Source organism: Poromitra crassiceps (assembly GCF_964638095.1).
Source record: "Poromitra crassiceps genome assembly, contig: HAP1_SCAFFOLD_347, whole genome shotgun sequence".
Classification (NCBI taxonomy): Eukaryota; Metazoa; Chordata; class Actinopteri; order Beryciformes; family Melamphaidae; genus Poromitra; species Poromitra crassiceps.
In genome coordinates, this window is record NW_028152057.1 from 117,501 (window position 1) to 135,378 (window position 17,878).

Genomic DNA, 17,878 nt, shown 5'->3' on the forward strand with positions numbered 1-17,878 from the left:
CCCCACCCCCTGTCTGTCTGTCCATCTCTCTGTCTGTCAGTCAGTACCTCTGTCTGCCTGTCTGTCTGTCTGTCAGTCAGTACCTCTGTCTCTTGCGGGGCTGGTTGTTGTTCTTGATGAGCTGGGCCTTGATGTGCTCTCCCAGTGTGTCGTCCTGTTTGGAGGCCCAGGTCCTCAGGATGCTGGTGCTGAACTGGTCCTCTGGGTGACACGGACGACTCAGAACCATCTTCACCATCTCCTCTGTGGGCCTGAGAGAGAGAGAGAGAGAGAGAGAGAGACAGAGAGAGAGAGAGACAGAGAGAGAGAGAGAGAGAGACAGAGAGAGAGAGAGACAGAGAGAGAGAGAGAGAGAGACAGAGAGAGAGAGAGACAGAGAGAGAGAGAGAGACAGACAGAGATTTTTCATTTGTGTTTATAATTTTACACTTGCTTTGGTAATGCCAATTAAGGCCCCTTGAACTGAGTTGAGAGAGTGACAGTGTGATGGTTTCAGCAGGGCTATCTCAGTTGTTTTACAAATATAGACGGTTTTAACTTGACAACACAAACATTCTAAATTGCCCCTAGCTTACTTCCTGTTGCAGTGTTTGCTAATAATAATAATAACAGCTGACAGCAAATAAGCGAGGTTTCAAATGAAGCAATAAGCCCTCTTAGCTGTAAACCACAGCCTCACAAAATGATGTGGAAAGCGTCAATAGACCCCTTATACAGCTTGTCAACATTGAGCTGCGCGCGCATCGTGTAGGCAAAAAACCGTCAGCCCCGCATTGACAGACAGTGAAAACTGTGTAAAAGCCCCGCTGTCAGGACTGCTCTATGCCCATCTGCAACACACAGTTATATTTTAGTTTTAAAATTCAGTTCTCGGCTTACTACCACAGCTTATCGCCTGGTGATAAGCAATGTTATGCATCGAAATTAACGTTGTTTAATGGGATAATGTCTTACAGACCCATACGCACTGGCGCTGTCAATTGGCCAAGCCTATGGCCAGCAATACATATCGTGCATTCCTTTATAACTGGGGATAGCGTAGATAATTATTCTGTAACTTGCAAAGATATATTGTTATGTTGATAATGCACACAACTCAATAATGACATTATGTAACGTTACTTGGTCCGTTAACTAACCGAGCGATGTTGAGCAGCCTACAGTTTCAGGCAGCTTACCTGATTATGAAGAGCACTACAAAGTCGGGCATTTTTAATGATGTCCTCGTTCCAATCAGTTCAACTCAATAATGACATTATTTAATGTTACTTGGTTGTTAACTAACCGAGCGATGTGGCTGTTACTAGCAGCCTACTACAGTTTACCTGATATGAAATGAGCGAGCACTGCAAAGTCGGCATTTTTAACGATTTCCTCTTTCGGCTTGCAACTTGCAAGACACTTACGGTTAGCATTAAAAGCAGTATGAGTTGACGGGATTTAGTAAAACTTTAGTCCTTGCTTTGTAGATAGTGTTGTGTTGTGTTCTATTGCGTGTGTGCGAGGCTGTGTATGTTCCCTCGAGTTGCGTAGAACAGGATATGTGGGGAGAATTAGGTGAATTATAACGTTACAGCCTGGCTCTATCGTTTATTATTTTATTAACCAAGTGTGAATAGGCGGACCCGAATACTCTCCTACAATAGCTTTCCGATTCTGGCATCCCACTGTACAACACGAAGACATATCTAGCTCGAATAGTTTTCGGGCGACTGGAAAACTACTTGACAGGGCTGCGCGGAGTCTGTCTTTCTGCCTCCGTCTTGCGCATCTGACGCTACTTGTTGTCATTGTGACGTAGGCGTATAATTGGTCTATAATGGAGTTTTGTTGTGATGTGTTAGAACTCACTTCTCCCTGCGCAGCTGCAGGAGCAGACAGGACAGTGCCTCTGGATGCTCTGGAAACACACACACACACACACACACACACACACAAGAAACCATCACACACTGTTCATGTCGCGTGGAGAAATATTTGTTTGTTTGTTTTATAAATGTGCAATGTATTTACAGGGCTTAAAATTCTGCGCGGGTTTGCGAGAATCATGCATATTTTTGTCAATTCCCGCAGATTTGTAATTTATAATGCGGGAGAATTGTTTATAATGCGCAATTGTTTGCGCGCCGATGTTATGTTGAGCGGACGGTGCGGAGTACCGTAGCAATGTAGTACCGACTAAGCACCGAAAACCGTGACAACAGTATTTGTTTCTGATTGTGGGAAAAACAGTCAAATTCCCCAAAACTACTGTATCTCTGAACTATCTCCTTAAGCAAATCACACACATTTAGGCTATTCTGTGATCTCCTTTTCATAACTAATGTGATATTCTTCCCTGGGCAGGCCCACCTGCCACTTTGAAAACCTCTGCTTTACATTGTAACTCTACAGGTAAGTTACAAATCAAGTAGTGAAACCAGGATTTTAGTGAATAACATGTTTATTAAAAGTCCACAGTTCAGTCTGCCCTTCAAAACAAACTGACCCACTGGCCTTTTGGCAAAATGGAAACTTCCGGGTAAACATTTCAAACTAATGTCATTTAAACAAGTAAATAGCCCAACTGATGCACATTGAAGGAGAAAAAGTGTTTCAACAAACGAAGCAGCAAACATTGTATTAAAATACTCGTTGTGATGTTAAGATTACATGAATGGCTGTAAAGCATGACTCAAAATGTTTAACGTTACAACGAGGGTTTTATTTTTGAAAGAGTTAAAGTGGACAACCTACTTACATTCTGACTGACTTGATGCTGTCTGCACCTGGGCTGTGGGGTGCACTCGTGCATGAGAGATCCTTTTTTTTCTCAGCATATTCCATCAATGTAAAATAATCAACCGTTAAGAAAGTCGGGTTTCAGGCTGTGGGAATCACTGAATCTCACTGACTCACGCTGGAAAAGGGGCGGCAACTCAGGAGGACGAGAAGCAGGGTTGGAAAATCATGGGTTGGACCACCGCCAAGATTGATATGGCCAGCTGGAGCAGAGCCGCCACGTAAAAACCACCTCACTTGCAGGGTTGCTCTATCGGCTAAACGGCCCTGCTTGGAAACTTTTAGACTGAATAAAATGACACTAGTTTGTGGTAGAGATGCGTGGATGAGCTTTTATGCCATCCTAATCCGCGTGTATGCATGAACCGTCCGCCCGCCATAAATCCACGCAAATTATTTCATACTATTTATAGATCCGCGCCCGCCATGCACCCGACGCTATAAACGCTATAAATGGAGCGAATTTACGGTTTCTGCTGCCGTTGGTGTGATCGCTGCAGTCCAAGACTCCAAATAAACTTCCATGCTGTATTATGTCCAGTCCACCACTTGCCCTCATGTAGCTTACTCGGCTAACGCTATAGCTTTAAGTGGTATGGGAAAATACGAACGCGTCTTCTCTTCAAGCGGAGATTCCTTTTTGAGAGTGACATCATTGACCATATATGGACGAAAAGTGTAGCCTTGCGACCTAGCACATGGCTGTTGTTGTGTTTATGGCCGTGGGTCCTTTGGGGGATCTACAATAGGCGACTAAGAATGTGCCTGACGAAAAATGTAGCTTAAAATACGTTCATAGACTAGAGAACGTAATTAATATTATTTTTCCTCATTAATGATACATCGTTTCAACCGCCTGCAACCCATCCGCTATTAATCAGAATGTTTATTTTTATGATCTGGCCCGCCCGCCGGGCGGGATATCCGTGGTCAGCGCGGTTATAACTGCGGCCCGCGCATCTCTAGTTTGTGGATATTAGTGGGATTTTTGGCCAGTCTAAAAGGGGTTTAATAGACCAGTACCAAGTACTTTGCAATATGCAGAACTGATGAGAGCGTAGTACACACTATGAGGTCAAACCAGTTGGGGTATGAATGATGAAATGAATGTGGAATTTCCGTGGTTTAGTTTAGTTTATTTGTCAGGGAGCATAATATACAAAAGACATTAAACCCCATAGGGGAAGAGATGCATTGTAACAGATTTAGCCATAGGCTAATTTCCATCTGTCCCAGGGCAGGTGGATTCAGAAGCCATTCAGAGTTAAAAGAAAAACAATAAAATACATGAAGTATGGTGGTAGTAGTAGTAGTAGTAGTAGTAGCGCGGTGTATAAAGCATATGGTATAGTAGACATTGTGACGTTTTGACACCGCAGTGAGAACACCAGTACACCGTTGGTATCAGTATATCGTGCAACCTGCAACCCTATCAGAGTACCTGTGTGTGTGTGTGTGTGTATGTGTGTGTGTGTGTGTGTGTGTGTGTTACCTTTATATTTGAGGTGTTGCAGGATGGGGATGATGGTTTCCAGGGGGATAGTATGTGCCAGAAACAGCTGCCAGGTGCTGTACTGCTCAAACGTCTCCCAGTCCAGAGACTGGACTGCAACACAACAGAGACAGGGTCACCATCAGATGTGAAAAACAAACAATATTTTAGGCTGTGTGGTAGTTGAAACATAGATTCAAGTTGACGTTTATTTATGTTTGTATTTGAAACAAAAACATAAATACTGTAGGCTACATACAGTACAACACAAAAGGCTGTTATTTACCCTTTGTCGCCACCTGGGACCATGAGGGAAATAAGTGTATCACACTTTTCATGTTATCCCTTGGATGTTTGTCTGCATTATCCATAATAAAATTCATTCATTCATTCATTCACCTGGTGAGTAAATATATATGCAACTAAAACCATTAAAATTGACAACCGGTCCGTGACTTTTCCCCCCATGTATCTACCGGTCCTTGGCACAAAAAAGGTTGGGAACCCCTGACCTAGAAGACCAATATCTCGACACCATTTGCCATATGGGGTGGGCAAAAGGGGCTTGCCCCTCCGCCTGGCACAGGGCGGTGCCCCATATATGCCAACAGTGGAGAGGGCGTGCCATTTCAGATTTGTTTCTCTTCTCGAGCCGAGAGGACTGATTTATCACTGCTCAGTTTACTGAGGCTAAACTGTCCATAGAGGCTGAGGCTTCATTGCCTTCGCCGGGCGCTACTGTGAGTTTGCAGCTTTTCTACACCTCCTTTCTCACAAAAAATATTTTTCCTCCTCGGTTATCTCCCTGACCAACAGCTTATCTCCCTGACCAACAGCTTATCTCCCTGACCAACAGGTTATCTCCCTGACCAACAGGTTATCTCCCTGACCAGCAGGTTATCTCCCTGACCAACAGCTTATCTGCCTGACCAACAGGTTATCTGCCTGACCAACAGGTTATCTGCCTGACCAACAGGTTATCTGCCTGACCAACAGGTTATCTCCCTGACCAACAGGTTATCTCACTGACCAACAGCTTATCTGCCTGACCAACAGGTTATCTGCCTGACCAACAGGTTATCTGCCTGACCAACAGGTTATCTGCCTGACCAACAGGTTATCTGCCTGACCCAACAGCTTATCTGCCTGACCAACAGGTTATCTGCCTGACCAACAGCTTATCTCTCTGACCAACAGGTTATCTGCCTGACCAACAGGTTATCTGCCTGACCAACAGGTTATCTGCCTGACCAACAGCTTATCTGCCTGACCAACAGGTTATCTGCCTGACCAACAGGTTATCTGCCTGACCAACAGGTTATCTGCCTGACCAACAGGTTATCTGCCTGACCAACAGCTTATCTGCCTGACCAACAGGTTATCTGCCTGACCAACAGGTTATCTGCCTGACCAACAGGTTATCTCCCTGACCAACAGGTTATCTCCCTGACCAACAGGTTATCTGCCTGACCAACAGGTTATCTGCCTGACCAACAGGTTATCTCCCTGACCAACAGGTTATCTCTCTGACCAACAGGTTATCTGCCTGACCAACAGGTTATCTGCCTGACCAACAGGTTATCTCCCTGACCAACAGGTTATCTCCCTGACCAACAGGTTATCTGCCTGACCAACAGGTTATCTCCCTGACCAACAGGTTATCTCCCTGACCAACAGGTTATCTCTCTGACCAACAGGTTATCTGCCTGACCAACAGGTTATCTCCCTGACCAACAGCTTATCTCCCTGACCAACAGGTTATCTCCCTGACCAGCAGGTTATCTGCCTGACCAACAGGTTATCTGCCTGACCAACAGGTTATCTCCCTGACCAACAGGTTATCTCTCTGACCAACAGGTTATCTGCCTGACCAACAGGTTATCTCCCTGACCAACAGGTTATCTCCCTGACCAACAGGTTATCTCCCTGACCAACAGGTTATCTCCCTGACCAACAGGTTATCTGCCTGACCAACAGGTTATCTCCCTGACCAACAGGTTATCTCCCTGACCAACAGGTTATCTCTCTGACCAACAGGTTATCTCCCTGACCAACAGGTTATCTCCCTGACCAACAGCTTATCTCCCTGACCAACAGGTTATCTCCCTGACCAGCAGGTTATCTGCCTGACCAACAGCGGAGGATTTTGGAGTGGACTGCTTTCCTGGCTCCAGGTTAAAGCAGCACGAATAAGAAGCTAACAGCGGCACGGTGGCTCAGTGGTTAACACTTTTGCCTCACAGCAGGAATGTTGTGGGTTCGAATCTCCAACCCGGTCTTTTCTGTGTGGACTTGGCATGTTCTCCCCGTGTTTGCGTGGGTTTCCTCCCACAGTCTAAAGACATGCTGTGTTTGTGTTTGTACTATATGAGGCATGTAACCTGTATGCTGTCTGTGTGTAGATATAGGATGTAGTAACTGTGATGATGCTATGTAAAGCAATTTGAGACATGCTTGTGATAAGGGGCTATAAACATAACTGAACAGGTGTTAGCGTTGTCTATTAGCATTTCTGTTGCGTTAGGAGGACCTATTACAAAATAGCGATGGAGGTCTGCATTATACACGGCTGTAGTAACAGCAATCAAATCCTCTGGGTTGGTTTATTTGTCTCTGCTGTCTGCAGACGTGAAGGGAAAGTGGGATATGAGAGAGATGTGTGAGAGGTGTGGTGTAACTTACTTGCATAATGCAGGCCACCTCCTCTGTCTTTTACAAACGCTAATCCAGATAACGCTATTGTGTAACAGTGGATAGCTAGTAGCGCTACCTAAGCTGTGACTGACAGCTGCAACGCTATGTCAACAATGTGGCCACGCTAACGTAATGACACTGATAGAAGCACGTGGAAATCACGGGGCGTGGGGAGATTTAAATGTCTTCCTTTCACTGGTTTGACTGGTAAAAGACAAGGCAACAGAAACCCTGCTACGTAACTAGGAGGCTGCTACTGTAAGTTGATTACATGTCTGGCAGTCATGAAACTGGACTGAAAACACACAATGATGATAATGTATGTGTGTGTGTGTGTGTGTGTGAGAGTATACACACACGTGCTCACTCACTGAGGATGTTGAGGACTGAGTCTTTCCTGAACATCACCAGCGTCCCCATCATCACATGACACATTAACTCCTGCAGCTAGAGAGAGAGAGAGAGAGAGAGAGAGAGAGAGAGAGAGACAGAGAGAGAGAGAAAGAGAGAGAGTCACACAGGCAGGCAGGTAGACAGATTGTATTCATGTGTCTGCCAGTGAACAGAGCAGTTTGTCTGTGGACCACAGGGTTATAGGGAGACAGGGGAGCAGTGGTAAATATAGCCCCCCCTCATTGATTGATACATTTTGATGTGAAAATTAGAGCACGACCGATACGGATTTTAGTAACCGATAACGATAACCGATTTTAGCGGGGGGGAAATAACAGATAACCAATATAAACGATTTTCAGACGGCAGCCCGTCTTTATTGTCACACAACACACTACAACACATGCATGCGGCCACTACACACACTCATGCTGACGGTGGCCGGTGAAATATGTCCTCTGCATTTGACCCATCCAGGCTTGTCCTTTCCTCCAGGGGGCAGGCCAGGAGCAGTGGTGATATGGCGGCCGAAAATAGTGCATTTTTGAGCTGGAATGAAAACATTTTTCTATGTGGATTGTGCACAGATGTTGCACTGATATGACTATGCAAAGGTACAGTAGCAAAACAGAAGGCTGCTTTCTTAAAGGGCCCATATTTTGCTAATATAATGTATTATTATTTTATTGTTGGCCTCCAGTAGAGTAACTTATTGCATCATTCATAGTTTAAAAAAATCAGTTTATCTTGTACTGGCTCTCACTGCCCCCTTCAGATCAGCCTCTGTATGAAACGCTCTGTTTTTAGGTCCTGTCCCTTTAAGAACCCCCACCCTCCGAAATACTCAAGGCGGGCAGCGGGGTGAAAGTTTGTTTGCGCAAACCTCTGCTCAGACAGAACCCGGACCCCGCGTTGAGAACCACTGCAAACCACAATCATGCAGAGAGAGAGAGAGGCAGAGAGAGAGAGAGAGAGAGAGAGGGAGAGAGAGAGGGAGAGAGAGAGAGAGAGAGAGAGGGAGAGAGAGAGGGAGACGGAGGGGACGCTGTGTTTGGCTGGAGCAAACACAGCGTCCTCACTCCTCACAGCCTCTCAAAGTCGAGGAGTGACGATTTCTTTGGTGTGCCGTTTTCCTCCAAGCAGCCTGACGCTGATTTCCCCCCTCTAAACAGAGCTCGATTTAAGTTGTTATTTCGGTCTTTTTCAAAATTATTTTTTCATTTTGTAGATACAAGCAGTGTTTTTATTCCAACATGAACCAATAGTATGTTTAATACTAGATTGAAATGCGGCAGTCTACTGGCATGTCAGAACAGGGAAGGGAGGGGCAGGGCGCTCGCGCCGCGGGCCCGGGCTAAGCTTGGCAAAGTTGGCATCACCATGGTAACAAGTCCTACTGACGTCACTAGAACTATGGTTCTCGCACAAAATCGGCATAAATCCATGTCATCTCGTCTACGAGAGTTTATGGGCGGGAGGGGGGGTTCATGGGGGTAACATTAAAACACTTTCACATATTTATTTGAAGCTTAGCCCATGTTTAATATGACCATCCAAGATTGTAACAACATATATATGATACAAAATTAAGAAATGCATAATATGGCCCCTTTAAACAAATTACTTTATTAAAGAATATTTAACATGATTAAACATTGTCAATGGATTATAGAAATGAACACAGAAAATAAACAATAAATAAAAAAAGCTAAATAAACATCAGACAGACAGACAGACAAGCAGACAGACTACAGAATATATTCCTAGGCTCGCCCGCTGCGCGGCCTCGCCCGCCCTGCAGCTCGGCTGCTGCGTTGCCTCGCTCTGCTCTATTGGCGCATGCGATGTGTGTGTTGCTCACAAAATGTTATTGCCCTTAAGTTTACATGCGTGCGGGTGTGTGTGTGTGCCCCTTACATCTGACTTATGACATCACTGAGAACATCATCAGTGTATTATGACATCATCAATTAATTATGACATCACTGATGACATCATCAAATAATTATGACATGAGTGATGTCACAATGCTGATGATGTCAACAGTGATGTCACAATGCACAAATGCTCAGTTACAGGACTAGATGCATCAGTGAAAAGGACTTACATCTGAGGACTGATCGCTGCATGTAAAGAGGTCTGTTTTGATCCTACCTCGATCGGTGCTGTCGTACTCCTCAACGTTACAGGGTGAGTGCTGGTTTCTGTGTAAACTGAATGACAAACTAGGCTCTATATAGTTGCCTAAACTAGAGCTGTGCTGCAGTGCTGAGAGGATTGTAAACAATGTGCTCTGCTATATATTCAGAAAAAAAAACTTTTTTTCATATCGGCAAACATTTGAGCCGATACAGATATGATACAGATCTGACGTTTGACCAAATGAGCCCATTTCAGTGTCAATATATCGGTCCTGATATATCAGTGGGGCTCTAGTGAAAATAGGTGAGCCTCATTCTGTAGACGCCCACCTCTATTCACCTTATTCTTTGCCCATACAAGGACGCTCTGCATGATGTCATTTCTTAATCGTCTTTCCGGTTTTAAACACGGAAATAGAGTACGCCTACCGCAGACTTGCCAAAAAACTGTTTTCAAGCAAAAAAAAACCCAAACTGTTTTAAAGTTTTAATATTTGTCGGGTGAGAACGTAACATATATGTGACCAGTTTATCAGAATAACGTCTATTGGAAATCCTTAACGAGCAGCGAGGACCGGGAGCGCTGACTGTGCTGACACCGGTCGGACTAGCTATCTGTCAAACCCTACTGTAGTTAGGCTACTGGCAGTGAGAAAACACTGTCGACGTGCTTTTGTAACTAACGTTAAATGCCGACCGGGTACAGTCATCGGCTCCTCGCAGCAGTAACGTTCTGAACATGTAACTGAAGTTGGCCGCAGTGTAGCTTAAAGGAGAATTTCGTTTTTTTTTAACCTGGACCCCTCTCCTCACATTAATTATGATCCGACAACTCACCCAGTGATCTCCGCAGCGTTTCTGGCCGTCCTACGCGTTGTTTTGAGATCAATACTCTCCAATCCAGTCGTAAAATAGAGCTCCGTGGGGGCCAAGTGGCAGACTATCTTTCCTGCATCTAAATAGCCAGTTTTATTCCCGTTTTCGCCACATATCATCATAATCTCATCCCTCAACAACCACCAGACTGATATTCCCTCCGGGGCTGTTTCCTGGAGTCTCCCAGGGATCAAATTACCTCATTCGTGATCTCGGTCACCAAGTCTCGTCAAGTCCCGCGATACTTTCCTGCCGGTAGTTGGCCAGCCGGCAGGAAAGTATCGCGGGCTGCCACTTGGCCCCCACGGAGCTCTATTTTACGACTGGATTGGAGAGTATTGATCTCAAAACAACGCGTAGGACGACCAGAAACGCTGCGGAGATCACTGGGTGAGTCGTCAGATCATAATTAATGTGAGGAGAGGGGTCCAGGTAAAAAAAATGTTGCCAAACTTCATTCATACTGACGTTTTATTTTGAAAATGGCCGCCAACTAGCGCTGAACCGGAAGAACAAATACGTTGCGTCGAACACGGAAGAGAGAAAAAGTGGGCGTGGCGAATAAGGTGAATACCCCAGGTTAGAGTCACTAATGCAGGAAATACACTAGCCGACTTTGAAATCTTAACTGTGATTATGAAGACTGGTAGTTTACACTACACGACTGGTTCATTAAGACTTTTTATCACGACTGAAAAACTCACTGAAATACATGACACGACCTGAATCACAGATCAAAATACACTACCTGACTGTACGCCCAGCAAACTCACGTCTTTCAAGTTAGAAGACGGTATGTATTTTAGGTATAAGTCACATTCTTTACCTGTGTGGAGTCGATGACGGCTACTATCATGTTGAGCAGCTCTCCACTGCGCAACGTCTGATCTGGAAACTAGAGAGAGAGAGAGATAGAGGCAGGGGGAGAAGTAGATAAGAGTTGAATTGATTAGTATTAATGAAAGTAATAATAACAACAATAATAAGCATCATCACCAACAGGTTTCAAAACACTTCACAAAGTAACAACAGTCACTACACACAATATTATATTATACACAATGTTGTGATGTATAAACTTTAAACCTTTACATTCTGTGTCTAAACAGAGAGCGAGAGAAACGATCAGGGGCACACGCACAGACACACACAAGCAGAGAGAAATAAATATAATATTTCTATAATATTTCCTATAGCGTACACTATATTACGCAATAGTTTATAGTGACATTGTGCTTTCTGCCTTTTTTTTATCTTATATCGTGACAATATTTCTATATTATTCCTATGATATTGCCTATAGTTTAAGACTATGGGGACATAGTCAGAGAGAGAGAAGGCAGATAGAAATTCACGGCTGGGATGTGTGACCAGGAACGAGTCGGTCGTTTCGAATTTTAATGACAACTGGGAATACCTTGTTACCATTGGTAGTGTGACTTGGTTATTGATTACAAATACATTGTATTCGATCAATAAACAAGTCACAGTACCAGTGGTATCAAGGTTTTCCCAATTTGTCACAACGAAAAGTGTGTGTGGTGTGTGTGTGTGTGTGTGTGTGTGGTGTGTGTGTGTGTGTGAGTGTGAGTGTGTGTGTGTGTGTGCATGTGTGCGTGTGTGCGTGTGTGTGTGTGTGTGTGTGTACCTCGCTGTAGATAGAGGGAGTGAGGTAGCAGAGCAGGCGCACATCGTCCTCCTGGCAGGCCTTCATGTCCATCATCAGACAGGTGTGCAGGTCGCCCAGCGCCGTGGCCTGAGCAAACGACTCGTACAGGAGCATCTTCCCCATCGCTGCTTTACTACACACACACACACACACACACACACACACACACACACACACACGGTTACAGGCTTTCCTGGCTACTTCACTAGCTAAGTTTGTTGAGCTTAACTGAGCTGGCTCTTCTCAGATGGCCCATTTCCACCGCTGGTATCAGCGTGGCCCTGCCCAGCTCGTCTCGCTTTTTTGTCTCATTCCACCGATCAAAAACGTGGACAGCCCAGGTTGAGTCGGGGTTGAGTCGTGCTAGTTTTGGTCCCTGCTTTGTTGAGGTTCCAGCACTGTGGACCCGGTACCATACGGTGACGTGAAAACACTGCAGACGACTGATTGGTCAGGCAGAATCGTGTTTACTGTATCTACTGTCAATGCTGGACACCAGTTTAGTGGAGCTTACCTTCTCTTCTGTTATTTCCACCAGTCTTTTGTGTTGCTGCCTTCAGCTCTGGTGAAATAAAATCGATCTCCTTGCTCAGCTTTAACATGACGGTGGTTTTCAATTGTTTTGAGAGAGAAAAAGTCCGCTGTCGGCTCCGCTAGGCCGGAGGCGGGGGTTTAGCGATGTCGCGGTCTTGCCTGGCCGAGTGGGTGCCGGGGTTAAAGGCAGCGTGGATTATACCGGACATGTTTTGGATGGAAATATTTCGTAAGTCTGCTTGTTACACAACACTGTGTTGTCTGATAGTGCTGACCAGCTGGTTACTGAACTAACGTTAGCTGCTGCTGCTAAGTGCTGCTGCTAACGTTACAGGTGAGGTGATGAGTCTCAGCTAGAGACTGCTAATTATTAGCCTCCTGTGTGAAATGGTGGCAGTTTGGTTCAAAGTGAGCGACTGTGTTTCTAGGCTGTGTGATTCATTGATCACGGGTAACGGGTCTTATATTGACGGGTCTGGGCGGGCACAGGTTTGCAGAATTGGACCCGTGCAGGACTCTGGCCCAAGTAGGGTATAATGTATTAACGTTAAAATGAAATCCATACACGGAACTTTTAAACTGGTTATGAAATACCGGTGCCTCTATATGACATACATGGGCAAATAAGACCATCGGCCAGGAGAATTTATATCAATCTGTTGTTATTTACATGCACTTGCTGCGCGTTAAAATGCCCGTCTTTGTAATATGATTCAACATCTTTCCAGTTACGGGCGAAACACGGTTTTGGTCTATATAGCTAATTTCACCTTTTCATAACAACTGTAGGCGGGTCAATTTTTATATAATTCACCCGTTTGGAGTAAAATAGATGATAGAAAACGGGGTGATTGACAGATCACCTGTCCAGTGATCGCGCAGCTTGCCGATTACGGACCAATAGCAGGCGGAGCTGCGGTTCTGGGAAACTCCCATCTCATGTGGAAGGACTCAACCCATTCCCTCCCACTCTGCTGAGGAAAACTCAAGATGGTGACGGCCTACGTTTGAACTCCGCCAGGTAGAAGAAATTGAATGGGATAGCTACGTCCATATTATTTATGTCTATGTTTCAGCCATGGCGATTACTGCTGTGTGTACGCAGCACAACGGTGTGGCTCTCCCCCCCCTGCATCCCCATCTCTCCTTCTCTCCTCCTCCACATTCCTATCTTCTCCCCACCTCCCCCCTCTCCTCCGTCTATATTGCTCATTCTCTCCCCACCTCCTCCCTCCCCCTGCTCTCTTCTCCCCCACACCTCCCCTCCCTTCCCCTCTCCTGCTCTCTCCTCCTATACCCTCCCCACCCCATCACTCTCTCACATTCCTATACACATTCCTATACCCTCCCCACCCCATCACTCTCTCACATTCCCCCTGCTATTCTCCCTTCTCCTGCGCTCTCCTCTGCTCTCCCCTCATTCCTATATTTTCTATATTATCAATTGTTCAAATGTTATCTTTATTCTGTATATTCTTGTTACTGTTGTGTCAGCTAGAATTAGCTAGACATATTTTCTGTGAAGCCCTCTGAGACATGCTTGTGAATTAGGGCTATACAAATAAACTTGACTTGACTTGACTTGACTTGTGACATCACTACATCAACAAGTCACATTATTGGCATTATCACGCTCTCGAATCACGATATGAATGAACACCTGGCTTTGAGGTAGTAGAGCAGGTGGTAGCCTAACATACACACACCTGGCTTTGAGGTAGTAGAGCAGGTGGTAGCCTAACATACACACACCTGGCTTTGAGGTAGTAGAGCAGGTGGTAGCCTAACATACACACACCTGGCTTTGAGGTAGTAGAGCAGGTGGTAGCCTAACATACACACACCTGGCTTTGAGGTAGTAGAGCAGGTGGTAGCCTAACATACACACACCTGGCTTTGAGGTAGTAGAGCAGGTGGTAGCCTAACATACACACACCTGGCTTTGAGGTAGTAGAGCAGGTGGTAGCCTAACATACACACACCTGGCTTTGAGGTAGTAGAGCAGGTGGTAGCCTATCTTGGGTTGTTTCTGGTAGAGCTCAGCCAGCATGTCGAGCAGCACGGAGAAGCCTGCGTTGTCCTCCTGCATGGTGCACAGGTTCCTGAACACCAGACACACGGGCTTACACACAGACTCCTCCAAAGACCTGCAGACAGACACACACGCACAGGGAAACATTAGAATACGGGGTAGCCTGGGCATGAAACTAAGGGTGTATTCACACCTATCTCGTTTGGAGCAGTTCCGAAACAGAGCGTTTTCCCCCTTGGTGCGGTTCGTTTGGGGGAGTGTGAACACCGCAATCGCACTCGGATGCGGGACAAAACAAGCGGACCGAGATCGCCAAGAAAGGGTGGTCTCGGTCCGCTTTAAACGAACTCTGGTGCGGTTCGTTTGTGGTGAGAACGTGATCTGACCTCGATCCGCCACAACTGCAGGAAACAGTGCGCATTTTTGGATAAACCAGCTGCCGTAGTCAGCTGTGCTGTGCGTAATGGCCTGAAGAACAAGCATTTTTATTGTTTAAAAACAACATCTTCATTCCTGTTTTGGCGACTTGTGACTTGCATGGATAAACTTTGGGGAATTTTTGGATCATCACATCAGCAGTTTCAACTCAATCAACTTACCTCTGGTCTCCATTCAATAAATGAAAACAAGTCGTGGTAATCAGAGCCAGCCTTATTTGTGATAAAATTGTCTGGTTCAGTCAGACAATCAGACTGATTGCATGTCTTCCTCGAAATGTCCGTAGGCTATTATTAAATTATTTATTAATATTTTATTCCTGACAGGACGGGTATTCATATAGCATATATGTGTAGGCTAATCAAGTCTCCGTGATAGTAATAGCAGTAATAGGCTAAATAAATACATAGGCTACATAGCTACATAAATAAATAACTTTCTCCCTCTCTCTCTCGATCCCTCCCTCTTTCTTTCTCTCTCCTCGCACGGCGCACGCCCAACGTAGCCTACAATGTAGGTCTAACAAAACGCATTCTTATAATCATATAGGAAAATCTCTGGGAATTATTTTTTCCATCCCGAGAGGCTATCAGAGTGTCTGCTGGCCAATACAGGTTTGACAATACTATTTGGATGGTTTGATTTGTGGCTGTGTGAACACAAATGAACCAAGGCACAAATGCAACAATTGTATCAATTAAGTACCTGAATCGGAACAAAGCAAACGACCTACAGGTGTGAATACACCCTAAATAAGGGTGTTTACACACCTACAGTTAGTTTGCTCTTGTCTGAATCAGTTGATGAGTTTGTAAACTTGGAGCGTTTTCCCTGTTTCTTTTCGCACAGATAAAAATCCAAGTGAACCAAAATTAGGGATGTCAACCAATAACCGTTTAACCGATAACCGACCGTTTCAACATTAAGCAATTAATAGTCAGACACAGACATCAGACAGACATCATCCCTGATGACATCATCACAGAAGTTATAATAGCCTCACCCACGAAGGATGACATCACTGATGACATAATCACTGATGACATCACAGAACTTATAACAGCCTCACCCAGGAAGGATGACATCACAGTGGTGACATCATCACTGATGACATCATCATCCCTGGTGACATCATCCCTGATGACATCATCACAGAACTTGTAATAGACAAACATTGACAGAGGACAGAGAACAGAGCCCACACTGGCAATCCCTGATGACATCATCCCTGATGGAATCACATAACTTATAATAGCCTCAACCAGCAAGGATGACATAACTGTCAGGCATGGTGACATCATCATTGACTGCCATAGCTGTGGCCGGCACAAAAATGTAAACAGTCCACACTGACAATTACAGTATATACTATAGATCAGTGATACTCAACCTGCGGCCCGGGGGCCAGGTGTGGCCCGTGACAGGGTGCAGAGTGGCCCCTCGACCATTTTCTAATTTCACGTTAGTTCTCATTGTGAATTTGAATCTAATTCACAATAAAAACTAACGTGAAATAAAGTTTGACTGAGCTCCAGCTAAATTGTCAAATAATAAATATGCCGTCTGCTCGCTACCCAGGCACTTATGTACCATATGTACTTAACCTAACTAACCGTTGTGCACAACATTGTCAGACTAAACTCCGGCTGACACCCCAAAAACCTACAATCGGCTACAGAAAAATGTATATAGTATGTTTATTTACTGGCCCCTGGCCTATCATTTCACGAAAGTGGCCCCTTGGCAAAGCAAGTTGAGTATCCCTGGCTCAGCTGTAGATATATAGATCAGCGTTTCTCAACTGGTGGGTCGCGGGGCCGTTTTGATTGGGTCGCGGACATTGGCCCCAAAAAAAAAAAAAAAAAAAAAAAAAAAATTCATTTGAGTTAAATTCAGATTATTGAAACTGGATTAGCCTAACCAGTTTTACTTGTTTAACAAGCTGAAGCATATGCTCTGCCTGTAATTCAAGAGAAGTCTGCCTTTTCATTTCATATTTAATTTTAGTTCAATTCAGATGATTGAAAGTTTAATTAAAAGTTATGACCAGTTTAACTAAAAAGCCTGTGATTCAAGAAAAGTCTGCCTTTTTATTTCATATTACCGTAGTTAAATTCAGACTATTGAAACTGGATTAGCATGACCAGGTTAACTTGTTTTATTATTATTATTATTATTATTATTAACTTGTTTAAAAACATAGGCATGTAATTCAAGATAAGTCTGCCTTTTATTTCATATTTCATACAGTTCAAACAAGACTTTCTGAGCATGACCAGTTTGACTTGTTTAAATTTAATAGGCCTGTAATTCAAGTCTGCCTTATTTCAATTGGTTTTTAGCCCTAGTTGCACTTCTGTTGCACTTTTTTGTTCATTTGAGGTTTATAACAGTGCATGAAGGCATTGTGTATTAAATGAATGCGCTATTTTTGGTGCAATAAATTTGAGTGGTTTTAAAAAAAATCTGAAATTTGGGTCGCGACTTCATGACAAGGAAAATAGTGGGTCCTGAGGCTACACCAGTTGAGAACCACTGATATAGATAATATAGACTAGTGCAATACCCATGCCCATTCACCCCCCTCCATGGGTACATCTACCCGTTCCCCTTCCCACCATTCATACATCATGGCTCTCCCACTCTTCACCTCCCACTCGATTGGTGCAGTGCCCATTCCACTCGCCCTTGACATCACTGATGATGTCACAATGAAAATTTAAAATATCTGTAGAAACGGCCTGTAATGGCCCACCGTCAGGCCTGTTCTTGGGGCAGTCGATGCCCATGGACCGACGCGCATGATGTCATAGCATAAAGTTCACCTG

At 44.6% G+C, this 17,878-nt stretch overlaps 1 protein-coding gene across 1 annotated transcript in view; it reads right to left on the bottom strand.

Moving 5' to 3' along the window:
* The window catches only part of LOC310771086 (integrator complex subunit 3), an 80,074-nt gene that overhangs the window by 7,299 nt on the left and 54,897 nt on the right, over positions 1–17,878 (bottom strand). Inside the window, exons 19-25 of the mRNA XM_083663759.1 lie at positions 14,563–14,727; positions 12,026–12,179; positions 11,204–11,272; positions 7,339–7,414; positions 4,274–4,387; positions 1,852–1,900; positions 84–251 (exon numbers count right to left, since the gene is read on the bottom strand). Coding sequence (XP_083519885.1) covers positions 84–251; positions 1,852–1,900; positions 4,274–4,387; positions 7,339–7,414; positions 11,204–11,272; positions 12,026–12,179; positions 14,563–14,727 — 795 coding nt within the window. The remainder of the gene's footprint in view (positions 1–83; positions 252–1,851; positions 1,901–4,273; positions 4,388–7,338; positions 7,415–11,203; positions 11,273–12,025; positions 12,180–14,562; positions 14,728–17,878) is intronic.